The sequence below is a fragment of the Aquarana catesbeiana genome, linkage group LG04, assembly GCF_042186555.1.
Source record: "Aquarana catesbeiana isolate 2022-GZ linkage group LG04, ASM4218655v1, whole genome shotgun sequence".
NCBI lineage: Eukaryota > Metazoa > Chordata > Amphibia > Anura > Ranidae > Aquarana > Aquarana catesbeiana.
In genome coordinates this window covers 19,118,606-19,137,175 of record NC_133327.1, presented here as the reverse complement: position 1 = coordinate 19,137,175, position 18,570 = coordinate 19,118,606, and the positions used below count along the sequence as shown (strand labels likewise).

Sequence of the window (18,570 nt, the reverse complement as noted above, 5' to 3'; positions counted from 1 at the left end):
AAACAAAAAGAGAAAGCATAGCTAGCCCTCCTGCTGGTACATTCGTTCTGTGTGAACAGGGCAGAATCCAATATTATCAGGCTATAGCCTCTATTATATTAAAAAATAAAAAGTGGTCTGGGAGAATACCACATTATGGCCACTAGATGGAGCCAATGATCATAGGAAACTATTATTTATATTGCATGATCATCAGCTCCATCTAGTGGCCATAAATTGGTATTTACGTGAACCACTCTATGACACATGACCTGTAGAGAAAATAGCTCAAGAATATTTGCTTTGGCCTCTATTCGCACAGTTTGCAGAATGTATAGTTCTGCAAATCTTTTTGTAAATACCCTCCCTTTGTGTTCATGCAGTTGAAATCTTAGCGGCAACAAAAAAAAAAAACAATACAATCTCACTCTCTGCTGCAATGTATATACATACACACAGCACGTTACGTCGCTCCATGTTAATTTTGTTCTTGCCTGCAACATGCCCTGGTTTGCAATTCTATTTAAGTCAATGGAAGCACGCTGCAAATGCATTCTGAATGCTCCTAAGGCGCTGCGCAGCTCAGCATACATTCTGGCACTGTGCCTGTGTGCTGAGATTTCCGAACTGCTGCGCGTGCATGGGAGTTCCGTCATTCCCACACCAGCCAATCAAGGTGGGCGAAGACTTTTACTTACAGCAAGGAATCGACATAGTTATACTAAAGACGGTCTTTACAGAAAGGCAATATGCTAATTTTTACAGAAAAGAATCCACAGCGTGCCTACTCTTACAGAAAAAGAATCCACACTATGCCTACTCACATAAAAGAATCTACAACTGTCACTCTTACAGTAAAGAATTCAAAATATGCCTACTCTTACAGTAAAGAATCTGCAATGTGCCTACTCCTATAGTAAATAGCACAAAAAGAAACCCTTACAGACTAAATTAAGGACATTAACGGTACCAATTAGATAAAATGTCACAATAGTTATTTTTTTTATACAAAGTTAAAATCATGTAAACACCACATGAAGATACATAATTATATCAAAAACATGTACATCACACATAAATTGTAATATTCTCTAAATTATCCTCATCAACCCTACTGCAGTCAGGTGATGAGTAGCTTGCTGCAACTTCTTTGGTGGAAACTCTTACAGTAAAGAATCCTCAATATCACTACTCAAATAGAAAAATGTCCTCAACCTCACTAGCCTTACGGTTAAGAAACATAGCAGGCAATAATTCTGATGAATGAGCTTTCATTTTATGTATTGCATATCCTTGGCGCATTCTATCCTAATAGCGTGGCTATCCCATGTTTGTCATCCTGCCCCTCACAGGTGGTGAATCCATCCTTCCCCAACCCCCGCAGACGCCTTCGTCTCCGAGACCTGGCTGAGAGAGTCATCGACGCCCAACAGAACGAGCAAGAGCTGAACAAGCTGCTGAATGAGGCCCTCCTGGAGAGAGAGACTGTGCAAGTGTAAGTTATTGGCTTGTATTATAACTGACCCCCACCCCCCAGACCTTCTTAACAACCCACTTCCACCCAGACCTTTCACCAGTGGTTGACAACTTATGAAGTATAACCGGCCTAAACTGACCACCAGGGCATGCTGCCAGTGCAGGACTGGACTTTGCACCCATTGCAGTTCCCTTTGTGATGTAGCACACCTAGGCGCCATTCATCTGAAACATTTATGTTTGGTAAAGCAGACCTTGCCTAAACCATAATCCAAAAAGACCTCACGTGGAGACTGTGTTGTCCAAATGAACACATTGATCCTTCTATTCGAGCTTGAACCAGTGTTCAAGCAGTATGAAATGGGTAAAGGGATGTCATAAATGCATTGTGGAGCAGAGCTTCATCAGATCAAGATCCAGTCTGCCATGGTCATCTCCATATGAAGAATATGAATGATGGTGACATCTTTGGTCAAATTTGACCAAAACAGGCCTTCTTTTAAGCCCTGAAGATGGGAAAGGCTTTTCCCCTAAAACACATTGGTTGTATTTGATGTCCTTAATGAATAAACATTTTATACCGATCACTAAGCTAGATGACTGTTTTTGCTAAGCACTCTTAACTCCATACCCAAGAACATTTCTGATAGATGTGATACTGGAGACTTAACAGTGATTTGGTTGATGTCTCTCTTGCTGCAGCTTAAAAGGGAAGTACACCTACCGCCTGTCCATGAGGTTCATCAACCCGGAGATGGAGACTCGTTTCTCGGTGGAGAAGGAGAAACAGAGCGGGGCCGCCTTCAGCTGTTCCTGTGTGGTTCTGTTCTTTACTGCTGTTGTTCAGATGCTGATCGATCCCATGTAAGTCTATAGAGGTGATTTCAAGGGCTATTTCACTAATATTTAAGGGTTCAGTAGATTCTGGAGAGTTAATACCCTTGACCATATCTCCTCTCTTGCAGACTCTATTGGTGAGATTTTTGCAGAGTTCCTGGTACCCATCATCCCTGCACTGAGGGGTTTCCACCATCCCTTCCCTGAGTTACTGGGTTTGCACACCCACTGTGCCCATTATGAAGGGTTTCTACCACCCCAGAGCTGAGTTTCTAGGTCTGCTCACCTACTGTGCCCATTATAAAGGTTTCCCACCATCCATGTGCTGAGTTCCTGGGTCTGTTCACCTATTGTGCCCATTATAAAGGGTTCTAACCATCCATAAGCTGAGTTCCTGGGTCTTCTCACCTACTGTGCCCATTATACAGGGTTTTCACAATCCCTAAGCTGAGTTCCTGAGTCTGCTCACCTGTTATTCACATTATAATGGTTCTCACAATCTCTAAACTGAGTTCTTGGATCTTCACAGCTCAGCATCCATGATGAGGGGGTCTCATCATTCCTGCACTTAGTTCCTGGGTCTACACACTTGCTGTGTCCATTATGAGGGTCTCCCACCACCTGCACCTGCAGATTATGAGGGGTTCCCACTATCCATGCAGTGAGTCGCTTAGTTTGTAACAGGATTAGAACTTATGGTAGGGAGACCTCACTGTTGGAGTATCCAAGCGGCAAGCCCATGGGCCCCCCTATAATTGAAATATACAAGATGAGCTGGAACACCGAAAACTCAGGACTATGGTGGGGAGACGTTACTGTTGAAATATCCAAGCAGGAAGCCCACCAGCCCCCGATAATTGAAACATCAGTTTTTAGTTTACTACTTCAGTCCTGGTATGCTCATGCCTCATCTGTAACAATATTCGGTCTGTATATAGATGAAGTCTTCATTCAGAAACAAATGGGTTTTGCTTGCAGAGGCCACTGCAGCCTGGAGATGGTGTTTAATACTGTAACTGTTTGATACAAGTATAGTATTAAAAAAAAAAGTAATAATTTTAAATATACACATATATTTTGTTTTAATTTTGTGTGTAAAACCAAATAATTAATGGTTCGTGCAGCTAAAGAAACTCACCCAGAATATTGCTAAGGATATCAGCAGTGCTAATTGGTGTGGGAAGTAGGTTGGAAGAAAAGTGTAACAATCAGTAGGATGACACCAAAGGTGATGACAATTCTACAGAGATTGACCTGGAAGTAAAATTTCTGCTTTTGCAATAAATATTTTGTCCTTTTTTTTTTTTTTTTTAGGCTGGTGGCCAACTATGTGACTTTTGTCATCGGTGAAATCCTTCTCCTGGTTCTCACCATCTGCTCATTGGCAGCCATATTTCCCAGGGTAAGAAGAGACTTTGTCTAAGTCAGTGGTGGTCAACTTTTGTGCTATAGGGGGCCTCAAGTGCGGCTCCTGACATCACCAAAAGGGCCACACTTTGAATGTATTGCTACATAAAAATGCTACAGATAGCTTGAGAGACTGGAGACTTGCAATATAAGATGATAAGAGACTGCAGGCTTGTGACAAGGAATTATCAGAGACTGCAGACATGATACAGGGGAAGGTCAGAGACTGCAGTCATGATACAGGAGATGGCCAAAGACTGCAGACATGATACAGGAGATGGTCAGAGACTGCAGACGTGATCCAGGAGATGATCAGAAACTACAGACATGGTACAGGAGATGGTCAGAGACTGCAGACATGATACAGGAGATGGTCAGAGACTGCAGACATGGTACAGGAGATAGTCAGAGACTGCAGATATGATACAGGTCATTGCTACAACACAAAGTGTATCCTAACTCAAAATCAAAAATGTAATATGTTGCAGCCTCCCAGTCCTTGAGTGTGATTATTTTCCTCTGTCACCATAGGCAACACTTTAAAAGCCTTTACAAGTTGCCAGTTTAGAGTAACACATGAGGTCTGGTGCTAGAACTATTGCTCTTACTTTGCTGTATCTATTGATTTAACAGGTTATCAGTTTAGAATTAACAGTGAATTTTTGCTCTCACGCTGATCTTTGCTTCACAGCAATACCTCACATGTGTGGCGCAATTTATTATTCCATACACATGCGTGCCTTATGCTATATGTATGAATGGGAGTGTGTATGGGGGTGACGAAAGTGCTTTCAAATATTTATTTTATATAGTTTGAGGGGGGGCAGGCTAACAAGCTCCCAATGTGATAGCTTAGGGTAGGTGAGTCTTTATGGAGACATTAGAGTCCTGTTGTCTCCCCTGCCATCCACTTCCAGGTTCATCATTAGTCACCAGAGGAGCACTTCCTGTGGGAGCCGTTTACCACAATCCTGGGCTCCCCGAAGGAACAGGGGAGTCCAGGAACCACTACTGGCACTGCCAGCTGGGGGCACACCTTCGAAGATCCATGAAAGGGATCACATGGCTCTAGAGCCATATGGATCACTTTTATCTGAAAGGCCTTTGCCAGCTGAAAAAAAATCAATTACAAGCTCACGGCATTTACCCTGGTCCCGGTCTTCTCTTCTCCACCGCTGGCACTGCCGACTGGGGGGAAGGTTGGGGGCACACCTTCAGAGACCCATAAAAGTGATCAGGTGTCTCTAGAGCAGTGGTTCTCAACTCCTGTTATTACCTTGGGGAGATGCAGACTAGAATACTGCAATCTCTGAGCAGCAAATGATATCACGTGTGATGTATTTCAGTTATCTTGCAAACCTGGCCTGTTAGTGGGTCCTGAGGACAGGAGTTGAGAACCACTGCTCTAGAGCAACCTGGATCACTTTACTCTAAAAGGCCCTTGCCAGCTGAAAAAACAAATAGCTAGCCTATGGCATTTACCGTAGTCCTGGTCTTCTCAGGAACCACCGCTGGCACTGCCAGCTGGTGAGAGGTTGGGGGAACACCTCCAGAGACCCATAAAAGTGATCACTGGATTACTTTTATGTGCCAGCTGGTGGGAGGTTGGGGGCACACCTTTAGATACACATAAAAGTGATCAGGGGTTCCACCCCGACACAGTTTAAATCCAGATGGGGTGTCCGGGGGTACCAGACTATACCCCTAATCTTATACCTGGCTATCCGTATTGTGAACACTGTTTAGAATGTTCATAATTGTTCACACCTTGCTATGTCATATGTATCTAAACAATTAACTTGCTCATTGTCGGATCTCAATATATGAAAAAGTCTACAACTGTTCTTATGTACTTTGATCTCTGTTATTTGTGAAACTCTTCAATAAAAACTATTGAAATGGAAAAAAAAAAGTGATCAGGGGCTCTAGAACCACCTGGATCACTTTTATTTCAAAGGCCTTTGCCTGCTGAAAAAATCTATTACAAGCTCACAGAATTTACTGTGGTCCCGGTCTTCTCAGAGGAATGGGAGAGGTCTGGCTGGGGGGGAGGTTGGGGGCACACCTTCAGAGACCCATAAAAGTGATCAGGTGGCTCTAAAGCCACCTGGATCACTTTTATCTGAAAGGTCTTTGCCAGCTGAAAAAATTAATAGCAGGCTTTTAGCATTTACTGAGGTCCCGGTCTCCACAGAGGAATGAGAGAGCTCAGGAACCATCGCTGGCATCGCTGGCTGGGGGCACAATTTCAGAGACCCATAAAAGTGATCACTACGTCACATTTTTATGTTCCAGCTGGTGGGAGGTTGGGGGCACACCTTCAGATACCAATAAAAGTGATCAGGTGTGTCTAGAGCCACCTGGATCACTTATATCTGAAAAGCCTTTACCTTCTGGAAAAAAATCAGTTACAAGGTCATGTCATTTACTGTGGTCCCAGTCTTCTCAGAGGAATGGGAGAGCTCAGAAACCACCACTGGCACCACAAGCTAGGGGAGAGACCCATAAAAGTGATTAGGCTGCGCTTGAGCCCCCCAGACCACTTATATCTAAAAGCCCTTCGCCGGCTGTAAGAATTAATACCAAGCTTATGGCTGCATCAGCTGTTTATAAAGGGTACAATGGGCTTTAAATGACTCCTGAAGGAGACCTAGTCTCCTTTCAACTATCCTTGACCTGTTCTTGTGCCAAACAACCCCCTTTTCCATTTAGGCAAAAATTTACCAACAAATTTTCATCAAAAATTACCCAAAAAATAAAAATATAAGCGTCCTAGGATCCAAACACGCCTAAGCTCAACCTTATAGATAGGCCATGCTTGGCACTGGACGGAAACTATAGCAGCATGTTCTCCAGGAAGAGATAGGTAGTGTAGTAGCCCTCCTAAATCTATTGACCCATCCCGGGAAAATGTTGTGTCCTGACCGCACTGGCATCCATCATTTCTGAGTTACTGACCTGGATTAGATGCAGATCAGAAAAGTAAGAGAAAATGTGATCCAGGTAGTGACTTGGGAGTATTGAAGCCAGCAGATCTGCGTGACAGCCAGGCAACCAGCAGTTTCTAGCATCCGCCATGTTTTTCTGAGTGTAGAACGGCTTTATCGGAATCATGATCTTGTTATAATAACGCCGGGCTTTTGTGTGATAAACACGATCAAATCCATATTTTTTATTTACTCTTTAATCTCCTGTCACTGCGCATACAGTACACCTGGGCTTGTTATCTCATTGGAAAATGAGGAAATTAAAATTTGCACAGCAAACATATTTTGCATAAAGAACAAATGACTGATTCTGTAAAGATATGTTTTCCTCTTTTACAGCTGGTGGGAGAGCAACTGTGATAATTAAATCTGACCTTCGGACTTCCCTTCAGTCTTGCACAGTTGCACCGGTTTCTCTCCTGGACTGAAAGGGCTTACTCTGATTTCACTGCACACTGCGAGCTTCTCACAATGTGCATTGGAAGCTGCAGCGAGTCAGATAGACACTGCCTCATTTCCTCCTCTCCAACCTGACTGTCCCTGGCCTGCCTCCTTCAGTCATTGGATTTCAATTCTTTCAATCATGGAGGCTCAGCATTACATGTGGACGTGACCAAGGGTGGTCTGCATGCAAATGACATCCACCCATCATGGCAATTTGATATTTGCATAACTCCTCCTACTGCTTGTATCAGAAGGACTCATGAGAGGAGTACTGAGGCAGTGTGCTGTGATGTTTTCAGGAAGCTATATACAGCACCCTGCTGGCCCTTCCACCAGTTATGATATGCCTACATTGCATAGAGAAACACAGAGAGGTGTGCAGACCCAAGAACTCAGCACAGGGATAGTGGGAACCCCTCATAATGGACACAGCAGTTGTAAAGACCCAGGAACTCAACACAGGGATGGTGGGAACCCCTCATCATGGGCACAGCAGGTGTACAGACCTGATAACTCAATGAAGGGATGGTGGGAACCCCTCATAATGGACACAGCAGGTGTACAGACCTGATAACTCAATGAAGGGATGGTGGGAACCTCTCATAATGGACACAGCAGTTGTAAAGATCTAGGAACTCAGCACAGGGATGGTGGGAACCCCTCATAATGGACACAGCAGTTGTAAAGACCTAGGAACTCAGCACAGGGATGGTGGGAACCCCTCATCATGGGCACAGCAGGTGTACAGACCTGATAACTCAATGAAGGGATGGTGGGAACCCCTCATAATGGGCACAGCAGGTGTACAGACCCAGGAACTCAGCACAGGGATGGTGGAAACCCCTTATAATGGGCACAGCAAGCGTACAGCCCCAGGAACTCAACTTAGGGATGGTGGGAACCCCTCATAATGGGCACAGCAGGTGTACAGACCCCAGAAGTCAGTACAGGGATGGCGGGAACCCCTCATAATGGGCACAGCAGGTGTACAGACCCCAGAAGTCAGTACAGGGATGGTGGGAACCCCTCATAATGGGCACAGCAAGTGTACAGACCCAGGAACTCAGCACAGGGATGGTGGGGACCCCTCATAATGGGCACAGCAGGTGTACAGACCTGGGAACTCAGCTTAGGAATGGTGAGAACCCCTCATAATGGGCACAGCAGGTGTACAGACCCATAAACTCAGCTTAGGGATGATGGGAATCCCTCAAAATGGGCACAGTAGGTATACAGACCCAGGAATTCAACACAAGGATAGTGAGAACCCCTCATAATGGACACAGCAGGTGTACAGACCTGGGAACTCAGCACAGGGATGGTGGGAACCCCGCATAATGGGCACAGCAGGTGTGCAGACTCAGGGACTCTCACAAAAACAAATTCTGAGATGTAGATAAGACTGTCACTCGCATTGTATTTTTAATGCGCTTTTATGTTTTTACATACGTGCTATACAATATTTCTAGTGCACTACCTAATCAACACCTTTTGAGACAAAATCTCAGTCCTAGAGAGAACCTATTGTACATAGCTAGTCAGTCCTGACTGGTAAAATTGCATTAAGCCAAAGAAGCTGCAGAACATAGTCACTGTGCAGCACTACTAAAGCATGAAGCAGAACCCACCTATGTAATCAAGAGAAGTCTATCTGCCGCCACGTACTTACTATATATTGTAACATTCGTGCTTTGGAGAATGACCTCTCTCTCTCTTCTCTTTCTTTAGGTCTTCCCAAAAAAGCTAGTGGCCTTTTCTACTTGGATTGACAGGACCAGGTGGGCGAGAAACACTTGGGCCATGTCAGCCATATTTATCCTCACCATGGCGGACATTGTGGACATGGTAAGAAAGCTGGGACTTGTCTGTCGAATAAGCAACCATTTTGCTGGTGGCCTAGTTTTTTTCATTCTGTTTTCTGTTACATACCAGAACATTTATTCGATTTTTTGATATCTTTACAAATAAAAGAGTTAAACAAAGAACTCAAATATTTATAATGTTAAGAGCACTCACTATATTAGGTTTACCGCAGTCAAACCTTGGTGCACATGGCAGAGAATAAGATTCATTTCAGTAACTGCAAAGTATTGTAGCTTCCGAAAAAGAAAAGCATTCTATGAATGGAGGAGGCAGACCATTCATTCATCTACCCGTCCTCCGTTCATACTGTACTATAGCTTTCATCAATAAAAATCACTCTATGAATGGAGAGTGGACCTGTCATTCATCTGCCTATCCTCCATTCATGGAAGCTGTACTATAGCTTCCAGAAATAAAAATCTCTCTGTGAATGAAGGAGGCAGACCTTTCATTCATCTGCCACCTCCTCCATTCATAGAGCACTTTTCATTGCTGGAAGCTATAGTACAGGTTCTAATGGTTAAGGAAAATAGAGCAAAGTGACAAGTTTACCTTGGAGGGGTATGGAGGACAGACCTAGCTTCTACTCTGTCCCTTGTCGGCATGGAGTTCCATGTGAATGTGTCCCCTGCCTCCTCACGAAGCAGCATTGGGTGCTTGACTGGCCAATCAGTGGGCTTGGCTACTTTTATCCTTTATAAGCTCTGACCCAGTAAAGGTTACTGGGTCAGTTAAATTGCGATTTTGCAGGGAGAGGAATGGATATCAGGAAAACAGAGGGGAGTGCATGCTAAGTATGTGTGAACATGTTCCTTTACCCTGCAAGTCATCCCTGCTCTCCTGTAGAACTCCCAGGAAGCCAATAAGATCAGGGTGGTCTGATGTGCAAATAGCAACAAGCTTCTGTGGTCACTGGTCTCAGCAGTCCCCATCCAACTTATTACACTTGTGGTCACCAGTCTCAACCAACCCCATCCCACCTTATTACTCCTGTGGTCACCAGTCCCAGCCGACCCCATCCTACCTTATTACTTCTGTGGTCACCAGTCCCAGCCGACCCCATCCCACCTTATTACTCCTGTGGTCACCAGTCCCAGCCGACCCATCCCATCTTATTACTCCTGTGGTCACCAGTTCCAGCCAATCCCATTCCTTCTTATTACTCCTGTGGTCAACAGTCCCAGCCAATCCCAGCCTACGTTATTACTCCTGTGGTCACCAGTCCCAACCGACTTCATCCCACCTTATTACTTCTGTGGTCAACAGTACCATTTGACCCCATCCCACTTTATTACTCCTGTGGTCACCAGTCCCAGCCGACCCATCCCATCTTATTACTCCTGTGGTCACCAGTCCCAGCCAATCCCATTCCTTCTTATTACTCCTGTGGTCAACAGTCCCAGCCTACGTTATTACTCCTGTGGTCACCAGTCCCAACCAACTTCATCCCACCTTATTACTCCTGTGGTCAACAGTACCAGCTGACCCCATCCCACTTTACTACTCCTGTGGTCACCATTCCCAGACGACCCCATGCCACCTTATTAGTAGCCCATTGCTGTGATGCAGGGTCAGGCCGAGGGGTAGGCAGGAGAGATACCCGCCTTGGGCTCTTCACCTGGAGGGATGTGCAAATGGGCAGGACTTGCAATCCATGATTATGGAGGGGGTGCACCTTGTCCTTTTTGTCTTGGGTGCTCAATGACCTTGTCCTAACACTACTGTGCTGGACAGCCTTAGTGGGTATTCTCCAATCAAATAAGCAGAAGGTGGGAATGGGTAGCCAGAGACCATGGGAGCTGGTCACTATTTGCATAACCAAATGCTTAACCTTGTTTAGTTGTTAAAGTTGCCAAGCAGCTAGCATTTTTTTAGAAAGCCGGTAATGGTCTTCTTATATATGTCCCATAATAGGTATTCTTATATCCCTATGAAAAAGTGGCTTTCATGTTCTGTGCTGTGAATGAGAGATCTTAACGTCTAGTCCAATTTCTGTTTTCACCAGTTTAATACAGAGTAACCAGTGACAGATAATCTCCTATTGATTGCTAGAGTTGACCACATTTCACACATGTGACGGTTCCTTGTTCGTCCCACAGCTCAGCTGCCTTCAATACTACTCCACGTCCTACAACGTCACCTTACAGTCTGGGGAGGCCTGGGGCTGTGTGGAGAACCCCAAATACTACAGCTACATCGCAGTCCTGGCCCTCATCGCCACCATCATGTTGGTACAAGTCAGCCACATGGTCAAGCTGACCCTCATGCTGATGATCAGCGTCGCTGTGGGAGTGGTAAACATTTACGCCTGGAGGCCGATTTTCGATGACTACGACAGAAAACGTTTCAACGGCTATGTGTAAGAGTCTCTCCTATTTCAATTAAAGGGGCGATTGGCATTTTATTGTAGACTTCGATTTGCCAAATTTTCCCATCATAGTTAGATCATTTTTTGAACTATAATATCAATGTGAAATAATTATTATCTACGTGACACTATCATTTTTTTGTTGTGATATTGTCATTGGAGAAGGGGTTGAAGCTGACATTGAACTTTAGGGCTAGATTTAAGGGTTAGTTTGAGGTTTAGAGTTTGATAAAAAAAAACAATAGTCTAGAATTAGGTTGAAGTGTTGGATGAAGGGGTTAGGTTGAGGTTTAGGAATAGATGAAGAGGTTAGGTTGAGGTTTAGGGTTAGATAAAGGGATGAGATTGAGAGTTGGGATTTGATTAAAGGGTTGGGTTGAGGTCTGGGGTTAGATAAAGGGTTGACTGTGAGGTTTTGATGAAGGGGTTAAGTTAAAGTGTTGGATAAAAGGGATAGGTTGAAGGTTAGGGATAGGTGAAAGGGTTAGGCTGAGGTTTAGGGTTATATGGAAGATTTAGGTTGAGTTTTAAGGTGGGATTGAGGTTTGGATGAAGTGTTTATGTTAAAGTAAAGTTGTGTTAGAAAAAAGAGTTAGGTTAAAGTTTAGATAAAAAGGTTAGGTTGACGTTTAGGGTTAGATGAAAGGGTAAGGTTGAGGTTTAGGGGTAGATAAAGGGGCGAACGTGAGATTGAGGTTTTGATGAAGGAGTTTGGTTAAGGTAAAGTGTTAGACGTTAGGGTCTCCAAACGGTGGCCCTCCAGTTGTTCAGGAACTACAATTCCCATCATGCCTTGTCATGTCTTTGAATGTCAGAGTTTTACAATGCCTCATGGGATGTGTAGTTCCACAACAGCTGGAGGGCCGCAGTTTGGAGATGAAGGGGTGAGATTGAAATTTAAGTTTTGATGGAGGGGTTAAGGTAAGGTAAAATGTTACATAAAAGGGCTAGGTTGAGGTTTAGATAAAAAGGTTAGGCTGTAGTTTAGATAAAAGGTTTAGTTTGCTGTTTATGGTTAGATGGAGGGGTGAGATTAAGATTTAGGGTTAGATTCTGGGTTTGAGAGTTAGGGTTTGATGAAGAGCATAGGTTGAGATTTAGTATTAGATTAGGGGTTAGTTTGAGGTAAAGTGTTAAATGAAGGTGATAGGTTGAGGCTTAGGGTTAGATGAAAGGGTAAGGCTTAGTGTTAGGTGAAAGGCAAGGATGCAAATTTAACCAACTGTGTTCCTTGGGCCCACTTTCAAGCGCAGGAGATTTTGTGTTTGGTATCTACTTGGAAGTTTTGAAAGGGTTAGACTAGGGTTTTTTGTAAAGTCTTTATTTATAAAACACTCAGTGTCATGTATAGTGTAGGACATTAAACAATATTACAGAACTTCACAATATTCTGAACTAGACTGAACTAGTCGAACAGCATCATCATTTTGTAATGTGAACAAAAGCACAAGTATCAAGATACCGTATGTCAATATATTCTTTTTGACTAAAGCATTGTGCCTCAGGTGGTATGCTGAGAGTACAAAATGAATGTCTAAGCAGGAGCTGAGGAGTATACCATTGATATGTATGTATTAAGTATGGAAGTTATAGGTACAATCACTTATGGGTACAATAACTTATTTTTTTTAAGTAAGGAAAAGGAAATGTTGGTAGGAATTATCAGAACATAGGGTACAAAAATGTATAGGATGCAGGGGGTTGGAGGTTAGCAAGAGATGAAGGAATGAGATTGAGATTTAGGGTTAGGTTTTGGGGTTAGATTGAAGTTTGGGGTTTGATAAAGACAATAGGTCTATGTTTAGTAATAGATCAAAGGGTTAGGTTAAGGGTGATGTGTTAAAGATGATTAGGTTAGGGTGAGGTTTAGGAATAGATGAAGGGGTTTGGCTGGAGTTTAGGGTTAGACGAAGGGGTGAGAATGAGATTTAAGGTTAGGTTTTGGGGTTAGATTGAGGTTTAGGGTTTGATGAAGAGAAAAAGTTGAGGTCTAACCTTAGATTAGAGGGTTAGGTTAAAGGTGATGTGTTAGTGGATTGGGTTAGGTTGAGGTTTAGGAATAGATGAATTGGTTTGGTTGGGGTTTAGGGTTAGAAGAAGGGGTGAGATTAAGATTTAAGGCTAGGTTTTAGGGTTAGATTGAGGTTTGATGAAGAGAATAGGTTGAGGTTTAAGATTAGATCAGAGGGTCGTTAAGGGTGATGTGTCAGAGGAAGGGGTTAGGTTGAGATTTAGGGACAGATGGAAGGGTTAGGCTGGGGTGTAGGGTTAGCTGGAGTGGTGATATTGAGATTATAGGATTTGATGAAGGGGTCAGGTTTGGTTTAGGGTTTGCTGAGGAGAAAAAGCTGACATTTCGTATAAGTGTTAGATGAAAGGCTTAGTTTAGCTAGATGAAGGGTTGAGTTTAAAGGTTAGATGAAGGAGTAATGCTGAGATAACCATTGGCTGAAGGGGTTAGGTTGAGCTAAGTGTGAGATGAAGGGATTATGTCGAGGTTAAGTGCTGTATGAAGTTGAGATTAAGGGGTCTATTTATAAAAATTTGGTTCGATAAATGTCACAAAGCCATAACACGTTTTCCTCTTATTTTGTCTAATAGTTTTATTTCCTATGATTGTTAGTTTCATCTAGTAGCCATAATGCAGTATTTTCCTGAAATTCCTCAATCAGGAAAATAGCACATTATGACCACTAGATGGAGCTGACCACCATAGAAAAGAAACCTAATAGACAAAAATTAATTACAGCTGAGCGAATGCTTGTGACATTCATCCAACATTTTTTTTTATAAATAGATGCAGCAGCTATGTTGAAATTTAGTGTTAGATGAAGGACTTAGATTGAGGTAAATGTTAGATGAAGGGTTGGTTGAGGTTAAGTCTTAGTTGAAGGGGTTAAGTTGAGGATAAGCGTCAAAGGAAGGGATAAGGTTGAGGTTAAATGTTAGATTTAAGGGTTGAGTTGATGTTTAATGTTAGATTAAGGAGTAAGGGTTTAAGTGCTAGCTTTATTGGTAGGGTCCAGATTAGGGATAATATCATAGCCACAGCAATGACTTGCCTGCACCACAATGTTTTGCTTGGGTCTATCTAGCAAGGTTAATTTCTGTTAAGGTCCTCTGCTTACCGAACAATGTCATTTATGGAATTTTTATATTGAAATTGTTTTTGGTCTCTTTGCACAGAGCGAACCTCGTTCCTTCCAAATATTCCATGACAGCAATGATTTTCATCATGATGTTTAGCTTCTACTACTTTGCCCGCCACGTAAGTGCATTTTTGTCTGGTGACCTCCAACATTTACCATGGAAGCCCAGTTATGGTTCCAACTTACAGGCTGCATGCATAAAGAGAACTTGTACTGTGGAAGCTTTGTCCCAACAAAGCAAGTGGAGAGCAAAAGACTAGTGATCAGTATTGCTTGCAGGCTCCCTAACGCTGATCTTTTCTCCTTTACTGATTTACCATGTCTTGTTCTGCACTGTGTGTCTCTATGAGGGCAGCCATCTTGGAAGAGGCAAGGCTTTGCTTACTCTTGTCAAAGATACCTTCCTGATTATTGGTGGGGTAATGATACCCACAGAATGAATAAAGCAGAAGCAGGGAGATATTTTCACTACAGGCCTTCGCATACAGCTTTCTCTCCAGCACGGAGAACAGTGATCAGCACAGAAGTGACACCACCAAATCTTACTCCCAATCTGGTGAGGCTACCAGTCAGATACCTTAGTTCGGGGGTATCCAAACTTTCTAAACAAAGGGCCAGTTTACTGTTTTTCAGACTTTAGGGGGGCCAGACTTTGGACATTGGGAATATATAATGCCTCCGATTTGGTGGTCAGTGGGAGTAAAAAAATTACATAGCACCCCTGTGATTAGGTGGAGGAGAAATAGTTCCAAATTATTGGTATTAGTGGCAGAAATAATTCCCAATCATTGGTATCAGTGGGAGGATTAGTACCCCATCATTGGTAACAGTGGGAGGAATAGTTCCCAATCATTGGTATCAGTGGGAGGAATAGTTCCCAATCATTGGTATTAGTGGGAGGAATAGTGCCCCCATAATTGGTGTCAGTGGGGGGGATAGTGCCTCATTGTTGGAGTCAGTGGGAGGAATAGTGACCCACTGTTTATGCCAGTGGGAGGACTAGTGCCCCACTGTTGGTGTCAGTGGGAGGATTATTGCCCCATTATTTGTGTTAGTGGGAGGACTAGTGCCCCATTGTGGGTGTCAGTAGAAGGAATAGTGCCCCATCTTTGGTGTCAAAGGAAGAATTTATACTCTAACATTGGTGAAGAATAATACCCCATTGTTGATGTCAGAGAGGGGAAGAGTGTCAAAAGGGATGAAAAAAGGCAAGCAAAGGGCCACAGTTTGGAGACCACTGCTTTAGGTGATCTCATACTGCAGATATACACCTACAAGGCTCCAGAATAGGGGTGCCTAGGCACAGGAAGTGCCTTGCTATTTTTTTTAGGAGGAATAAAAGACAAAAGGTAGGTTTTCAGGGTATTACTTAGGCACAATTACAATTTCTGGATGTTCCCTATAATATAGAAAATCTTCACTTTTTGAATTCAGGTTCACTTGAATTTTAAAGTTGTACTTGGCTCCTATAGGTTGAGAAGTTGGCCAGGACATTGTTCCTGTGGAAGATCGACGTCCATGAGCAGAAGGAGAAGGTGTACGATATGAGGCGCTGGAACGAGGCTCTAGTCACTAACATGTTGCCCGAACACGTGGCCAGACACTTCTTGGGCTCCAAGAAAAGGGATGAGGTGAGAGAAGGCCGCATATGAAGGAAGTAAAATATAACCCATATGTACTCTTTCCTTTGTGGATACTATTATAATTATTATAATTCTCCAATGAGACCTTGAGCTTGGAGTTTCCAGTTATGTGATGCAGACTTTCAGAGGGCTTCCACCTTTCATTAGTGGGAATACCCCCACATAGGCAGGAACAATTAAAATTCCAAGGTGGTAGTATACAGAGAAACACAGTAACACTTTAAAGAAGACCACTTCCCAACATTGAAATGTTTCTTATCGTACATCACGGGACACAGAGCAATAGTAGTTACTATGTGGGTTATAGGCCACCTTCAGGTGATGGACACTGGTACACCCTAAGACAGGAAGTCCACTCCCTATATAACCCCTCCCACTACTGGGAGGACCTCAGTTTTTTTGCCAGTGTCTAAGGTGTTGGTCACGAGTAAAGATGTGCTGGGCTGAGCTCCACTGGAGCAATCCCTGCTGGGGCTAGCTAGCTATGCAGCCGGATCCATTCAAAGTGTCTTTTCAGGCCGAATTGAATGGTACCCGGGCCTCGTGGCGGAAGAAACGAGGTTTTGCCTTCTCTACCCCAATCTGTCCAACTATTTCCTACTCTATCCACTTTTTTTTTTTTTTTTTTAATTTATTTAAGAATTCTACTTACCTAGGTGGATGCAGCATCGGGTCAGTGCTGAATCTGTCCCCTGCTGGCTCTAAGACTGAGAACCGAGCGATCAAACACCACTGCTCGGTTTTCAGAGCAGAGAGATGGTGGATTTCAGTCACCGCTGTCTGCTCTGCCCCTCCCCCCCTCCCTGCGCACTCACTGGAGCGCTGGGCTGTGGAGGGGACGGGAGCGGCCGGCTCAGGCTCTGAGCAGCTCGCTGAGAGGCTGATCCGGGTGTCGGTCCAGGCATGTGGGAAGATCCCGACCATATGGTCATGATCTTTCCCACGAGCCTGGACCGGCTCTATGACATCAGCTGACAGTGGGCTGCAGCCCGCTGTCTGCTGAAAACAGGTCACAGGAATGCAGAACAAACTGCACTCCTTTGATCCACAGGAGAAGTACAGCCAAATGAGCTTTGGCTGTACTTCTCATTTAAAGGTTTGCAGGAAGAAGGTTCTCAAAAAATATTTAAAAATATCAAAACTCAAACCAACCTAATAAAGGCCTGGTTTGAGCTTGACCAGCCTCCTCAGTTATAATTTTCAGGTCAAAATGTGAGAAAATATAAAAGTTTTGAAAAATCTTCATCCAGTATACATTTTAACCCCTTCCCGATCGCCGCACGCCGATATACGTGGGCAGAATGGCACAGGTGGGCAAAAGAGCGTGCAGGTACTTCCCCTTTAAGATGCGGCATTGTGGGCACGCGCGCGCCGCGTGCTCCGTGACCGCAGGTCCACCGGACTTGATGTCTGTCTTGGTGCCTGCGATCATGTCACGGAGCGGAAGAACGGGGAGATGCCTTTGTGAACAAGGCATTTCCCCGTTCTGCCTAGTGACATGACAGAGATTACTGCTCCCTGTCATCGGGAGCAGTGATCTCTGTCATGTGAGTAGTAGTCCACCCCCCCCACAGTTAGAATCACTGCCTAGGACACACTTAACCCCTTGATCGCCCCCTAGGGTTAACCCCTTCCCTGCCAGTGTCATTTACACAGTAATCAGTGCATTTTTATAGCACTGATCGCTGTATAAATGACAGTGGTCCCAAAATAGTGTCAAAAGTGTCGGATGTGTCCGCCATAATGTCGCAGTGACAATAAAAATCGCAGATCGCTGCCATTACTAATAAAAAAAAAATAATAATAAAAATGCCATAAAACTTTTGCGCAAACCAATCAATATACGCTTATTGCGATTTTTTTTACCAAAAATATGTAGAAGAATACGTATCGGCCTAAACTGAGGAAAACATTTTTTTTTTATATATTTTTGGGGGATATTTATTATAGCAAAAAGTAAAAAATATTGCGTTTTTTTTTTCAAAATTGTTGCTCTTTTTTTGTTTATAGCACAAAAAATAAAACCCACAGAGGTGATCAAATACCACCAAAAGAAAGCGCTATTTGCGGAGAAAAGAGGACGTCAATTTTGTTTGGGTGCAACGTCGCACGACCGCGTAATTGTCAGTTAAAGCGAAGCAGTGCCGTATCGCAAAAAGTGCTCTGGTCAGGAAGGGGGTAAATCCTTCCAGGGCTGAAGTGGTTAAAGATATAATTCACAGCATTTATAATATTTAAAGTATTAACTTTAAAAAAAATAAATGTAGCATAGACCTATTAGTGTTTATGGTTATAGTTAGTATTTGATTATAATTCCTCTTAATATTATGCATTTTAGGTACAGTTAGGTATAATGCTATCTTGCACTGACGGTAACCTTTTCATACTCGCGTCATACAACTCATAAATAGACAAAG

General features: G+C 43.5%; 1 protein-coding gene across 2 annotated transcripts in view; it reads left to right on the top strand.

Annotated features, from left to right (window-relative positions):
* Nucleotides 1-18,239, top strand: part of LOC141139085 (adenylate cyclase type 3-like) — a 38,213-nt gene extending 19,974 nt beyond the window's left edge. Inside the window, exons 8-15 of one of the 2 annotated variants that reach the window (XM_073624890.1) lie at nucleotides 1,332-1,474; nucleotides 2,158-2,319; nucleotides 3,607-3,694; nucleotides 8,859-8,975; nucleotides 11,093-11,352; nucleotides 14,548-14,629; nucleotides 15,983-16,141; nucleotides 18,164-18,239. In XM_073624890.1, the coding sequence (XP_073480991.1) occupies nucleotides 1,332-1,474; nucleotides 2,158-2,319; nucleotides 3,607-3,694; nucleotides 8,859-8,975; nucleotides 11,093-11,352; nucleotides 14,548-14,629; nucleotides 15,983-16,141; nucleotides 18,164-18,175 (1,023 nt within the window). In that variant the 3' untranslated portion in view covers nucleotides 18,176-18,239. Of the gene's footprint in view, nucleotides 1-1,331; nucleotides 1,475-2,157; nucleotides 2,320-3,606; nucleotides 3,695-8,858; nucleotides 8,976-11,092; nucleotides 11,353-14,547; nucleotides 14,630-15,982; nucleotides 16,410-18,163 lie in introns of those variants that run through there. The other variant, XM_073624889.1, reaches the window with a different exon arrangement.
* The last annotated feature ends 331 nt before the right edge of the window (nucleotides 18,240-18,570 follow it).